General features: G+C 40.2%; 1 protein-coding gene across 2 annotated transcripts in view; it reads left to right on the top strand.

Moving 5' to 3' along the window:
• Window positions 1-5,381, top strand: part of LOC106516982 (potassium voltage-gated channel subfamily H member 4) — a 43,394-nt gene that overhangs the window by 25,620 nt on the left and 12,393 nt on the right. For both annotated transcript variants that reach the window (XM_014007625.1, XM_014007624.1), the window contains exons 8-11: window positions 1,252-1,446; window positions 2,111-2,310; window positions 2,459-2,708; window positions 2,804-3,018. In XM_014007625.1, coding sequence (XP_013863079.1) covers window positions 1,252-1,446; window positions 2,111-2,310; window positions 2,459-2,708; window positions 2,804-3,018 — 860 coding nt within the window. The remainder of the gene's footprint in view (window positions 1-1,251; window positions 1,447-2,110; window positions 2,311-2,458; window positions 2,709-2,803; window positions 3,019-5,381) is intronic.

Below are 5,381 nucleotides of genomic sequence, written 5' to 3'. Positions count from 1 at the left end.
CATTGCGAGGGAATGCAAAGGTATTGTGAGGGAATGCAAAGGTATTGCGAGGTAACGCAAAGGTATTGCGAGGGAACGCAAAAGTATTGCGAGGGAATGCAAAAGTATTGCGAGGGAACGCAAAGGTATTGCGAGGGAATGCAAAAGTATTGCGAGGGAACGCAAAAGTATTGCGAGGGAATGCAAAAGTATTGCGAGGGAACGCAAAGGTATTGCGAGGTAATGCAAAAGTATGGCGAGGGAACGCAAAAGTATTGCGAGGGAACGCAAAAGTATTGCGAGGGAATGCAAAGGTATTGCGAGGGAATGCAAAGGTATTGCGAGGGAACGCAAAGGTATTGCGAGGGAACGCAAAAGTATTGCGAGGGAACGCAAAGGTATTGCGAGGTAATGCAAAAGTATGGCGAGGGAACGCAAAAGTATTGCGAGGGAACGCAAAAGTATTGCGAGGGAATGCAAAAGTATTGCGAGGGAACACAAAGGTATTGCGAGGGAACGCAAAATAAAAAAATCCCCCCGTCTCTTCGCGGGCTCCGCATTTCTCTTCTTAACCTGATACAGTTGTAACAGAGAGCTATTTTTCCTAAAAATTCAACAAATATAACAAACTACAGCACATAATGACTTGATTTTTGTGTTTGGTTTTTAGTTGGGTTTTTTTTTCGGACTGAGCTATAAATAGTTCCTGCTTACCTACGCGGTGTCTAGCTCTGCTCAGTGGTGGCAAAAACAGCATCTTCTGCTGCTCCAATGAGAGCTGTCTAAAGCCATATCAAAAACTGAAATAAAGACTGATAGCATGCAGCACACACATCTTTGTGTCACTGGCTGAAAGCAGAGTTTAGTATAAACTCATCAGAAGCTGGAAAGCCTAAAGTAAGTAAAATCACTGATTTAGATGTTAGTAGCAAGGTTGCTCTGGATTTTTATCAGTTTATGTATAAAAAGAACTTTTCTAAATGTTTAACGCCGGCCTGTCGTTTTTAATCCACATTGGAAGATGACTTTATATTTCTGTGTTAGAGATAGTTTTTTTAATTTATTATTATTTTTTTATCCCAGGAGTAGCTAGTTGTAGGCTGTCCTGAAAAATGCTGACTCTCATTCTGACACAGAGAGAATGAGAGAGAGACAAGCAGACAAGTAGCTTTGCTTATTTTAGACAAGCTATAGCAGTACCATCCTGTCACTGTCATCCTCCAAGGCACTGACGGGCATAAGGATAACATGTGTACTGTTTGTGCTTTTAAGGCTGGCTTCATGAGCTGGGCAGACGTCTGGACACTCCATACATTAACAACACGGTGGGCGGCCCGACAGTCCGCAGCTCTTACATCGCCGCCCTGTACTTCACCCTCAGCAGCCTGACCAGTGTGGGCTTCGGAAATGTCAGTGCCAACACYGATGGGGAGAAGATCTTTTCCATCTGCATCATGCTGGTTGGTGGTACGTTTGACACCGGGTTGTCATTCTCCCTCTGGCATCCTGGCAATCACTCGGTTCCTTCTTGGCACGGCAGTCCAAGAAATTCTGCACGACTTGCGGCTGAATAGCTTGGCTGGCTTTTRAGACACAGCTTGCTGCCATCTCCAGCTCCTACAGACAGATTAGATCAGCCGAGGTTGCAATTAGGAGCGACGCAACCCCATCGCATAATTGTTTAAGTTTGTTTTTACTGCTTGGGAACACATTTGGTTGATTAATTTCATTTACTGGAGTCAAGAATTTGGTTGAAGTATATTTTATATTACAAACCATAAAAGTTGATAGATATTTTATAGTTCTTGTATCATTTTTACTACTTTATTGAAACCATAACGATTATGGATAGGCTGGTGAAATAGCTGTGGGCTTTAATTTCTTATTAATTATTTCAGTACTTATTAATTTGAATATAGCTGTTACAAGAGAATGTAAGTCTGCTTTTGATAACTGTCATACATGTTTTGCCAATTTAAAGTTTTCAGGTTATTTTCTCAAATTCAAATTGGCATAAAGGCAATATGTCAGGTTCTTAGAAATGTTTGTCTCTTAACGTTGCTACATCCTGCATTTAACCTTTAACATCATCATAACGGACTCTTATGTTCTCATCCTTTATCTGTCACAGCGATGATGCACGCTGTCATCTTTGGGAATGTGACAGCCATCATCCAGCGCATGTACTCTCGCCGTTCTCTCTACTACACGCGCATGTCAGACCTGAAGGACTTCATCCGTGTTCACCATCTGCCCCAGCAGCTTAAACAACGCATGCTGGAGTACTTTCAAACCACATGGTCTGTCAACAACGGTATAGATGCCAGTGAGGTAGGAGTCCCTTTCGTTTTTGTCATTATGTAGTGTTTTTACTCCGCTGGTCTCCTTTAAAAACGGGGTGTAGCTGCAGCTCCGTCCACACACACTGACTCCTAATCTAGCAGTGCCACACCTCATCACGTCTTTCAAATATCCCCAGCTCCTCCATGACTTTCCTGATGAGCTACGGGCCGACATCGGTATGCATCTGAATAAGGACATCCTTCAGCTGCCAGTCTTTAACGGGGCCAGTCGTGGCTGCCTGCGCTCACTCTCCCTTCATATTAAAACCTCTTTCTGCGTACCTGGGGAGTACCTGATCCGTCAGGGCGATGCGCTGCATGCCAATTACTTTGTCTGCTCCGGCTCCCTAGAAGTGCTGAAAGACGGCATGGTGCTGGCTATCTTAGGTGTGTATCACAAAAAGGCTTTATTTTAGCATCATGTGTAAAAGGTTTTTGTAATATGAGAGTAAGACAGTGATTAATATTAATTGGGATTTCAGGGAAAGGGGACTTAATCGGGTCTGATCTGCCTGGAACTGACCAGGTGATCAAGACCAATGCTGATGTGAAAGCGCTCACCTACTGTGACCTGCAGTACATCAGCCTGCGCGGCCTGAGAGAGGTGCTGGAACTCTATCCTGAGTATGCCAACGTGTTCGCCTCCGACATCCACAACAACCTCACCTATAACCTACGGAAAGGCAGCCAGGAGGAGGTACTGAACGCACTCTCACGAGACACACGGAAAGCATGTGTTGTTATATCACATTCTTTTCCTGGTTTGCACTTTATATCACTGTTGTAGGCGTGCACCGGTGCGCCTACAGGACGAACCGCTGCACATCAGACGCTGCGTCATCAGTCATCCGCACGGCTCGCATCTTTTTTTAGAGAGTTAGGATTTTTAGGGCGATCATCCCCGAGACTGGTTAACATATCATTGCTCCTAGGATTAATATAATCTCTGTAATTGAGTCCTGGGTTTTTAGACCAATCGTTTAGTTTGTCAAATTTCACATCTTGTTTTTATTTGTTTAACTTTATTTAAGCTAGGTTTAAAAATAGCATGAAGCTTTTTATTGTTTAAGGATAAATGTGAGCCATCACATCAAACTGAGGTGACCTAAGCAAATTTTCAGATTCCTGCTTTTTATGATACAGAAATCTAGATCATCCTGATATCATGAGCAGAGTTATGCTTTCATTTGTCTTCCTAATCAGAATATTTAGTCTGAATACTGTTTTTAGGTTATATGAATGAGGAAAATGAAATATAATTTTAAAGAGGAACCCTTAAACAATTTTTGGATGTAAAATTTCCCAACTGGGAAAAAAAATCTTGGCTAGCACACAAGGAAAATGGAAAAAATGTGAGATTTTTTTGCTCAAAATAAGTTTTTTGTTACTACTGTTCAGTAAAGTGCTTAAATATGTATACATATATATTTTAGAATTTTAGATATTTTATTTAAATATGTAAAAAAGGCATTTACTTATTTTAGTTTGACAAAAAAAAAACAACTGTTACAAATGGTTTACCTAATACACTATAATTGCACATCTCCACATACCACTTTGTGACTTAATCCTCAGTTCGAGGTGATGGGTGACATATTATCAAACATTCTCAGATAAAATGTTCTCTTGCTACAAGAAGCTTTGTGTTCTACAGCATAACGTAATTGAAATATAATTTATAAACTGTTTTCTGTTTTATGTGTAAAATTTTGTTTGACAAACACGTTTTGTTAAGTTTGTGTACTCTGCAAAACAGCAGAGTAAAAGCAAAAAAAAAAGGAGGCATAATTTGTGGAATTATATGATTGCAGCCATTTTTTTGTCCCCACTGTCTCTGAATTGGTCCAACAGAGGAACTGTTCACAGAACACATGAAACAACACATTTGTGCTCCCCTAAGCTGTCTTTTTCACTCACCTTGACATTTGTTCTACYGCAACAACCCAAGGCCAATTACTATGAGTGGGTGCCACTGTCAGGCAGTCATATCATTTCCTCAGCGCACAGCAGGATGGCTTTACACCCAGACAGCGACCTTCTCTTAACATCGCCTAAAAACTGTGTTTGACAAAGCATCACAAAGAAATATGAGAAGTTTATCCAAATCGTTTAATGAATTTTATTTCAGAGATTTTGTGGTCAAATAATGAGGCAACAAACCATCTGTAAACCGACAAATTGAAGTCCCTTACCAGAAAACAAGTTGCTCATTCTTGTTATTGTTGTGTTTGAATTGTGTTTGCATTGTTTGAAGGTTTGTTGCTCATTAGTGGTTTTTTTGTACTTTATTTATTTAGTTCTAACAAGAAGGACACGACAGCTGTGATTGTTGCACTAATTAGCTGTTTGCAAATTTATTACATTTTTGCACATGTTTGAAATGTCCACTCATCAAATTACTGCTGCTGAAGATGATTTATTTTGTGTAAAAATGCCACATGCATTAGAGCTGTGGTTTATAGAGCTAAACACAGATTCCGACAGGCTTCTCTGGGCGGATCAAGAGCACTAGCCTTCATTCCCACCATCTGCTAAGGTTTTCTAATCAGGCACGTAGCCGGGGCACCGCGATCCCCCTGAAAGGATGAAAGAATGATTAGTTATGTGGCCACCAGGCCTCAAAAGCTCATAAAACACTCTCAGTTGCACGGATATCCAAATCCTTGAGATCAGGAACAGATTGTGGGAATGCCTATTAAGGTTGGAGGCATTCAAAGGGGAACTGCTTTGGCTTGTAYTAAAAGGCAAATTGAGKTTTTTTTTGTCAAGCCTAAGACTATATACAGTATTTCAACATTTATCAAGGTGTTGTCGGCTACTTTTATAGATAGGTACACAGAGCAACTCCCATCAGTAACCACAAATCAAATAGGTTTATATCCTGCACTTTAAACTAAGATTTMTTCTGTTAGCTAACTGAAATTTATATTTTTGAAATGATATTGTGATTTTGACAATGATATCAAGTCAATAATAAATTTGAACAAGAACTGCAATGGAAATACAGTGGGTAAAATAAGTATTGAACATGTCACCATTTTTCTCAGTAAATATATTACT

The sequence above is a fragment of the Austrofundulus limnaeus genome, unplaced genomic scaffold (assembly GCF_001266775.1).
Source record: "Austrofundulus limnaeus strain Quisiro unplaced genomic scaffold, Austrofundulus_limnaeus-1.0 Scaffold43, whole genome shotgun sequence".
NCBI lineage: Eukaryota > Metazoa > Chordata > Actinopteri > Cyprinodontiformes > Rivulidae > Austrofundulus > Austrofundulus limnaeus.
The sequence above is the reverse complement of the archived record's forward strand: the minus strand, read 5'-3'. Positions and strand labels throughout refer to the sequence as shown.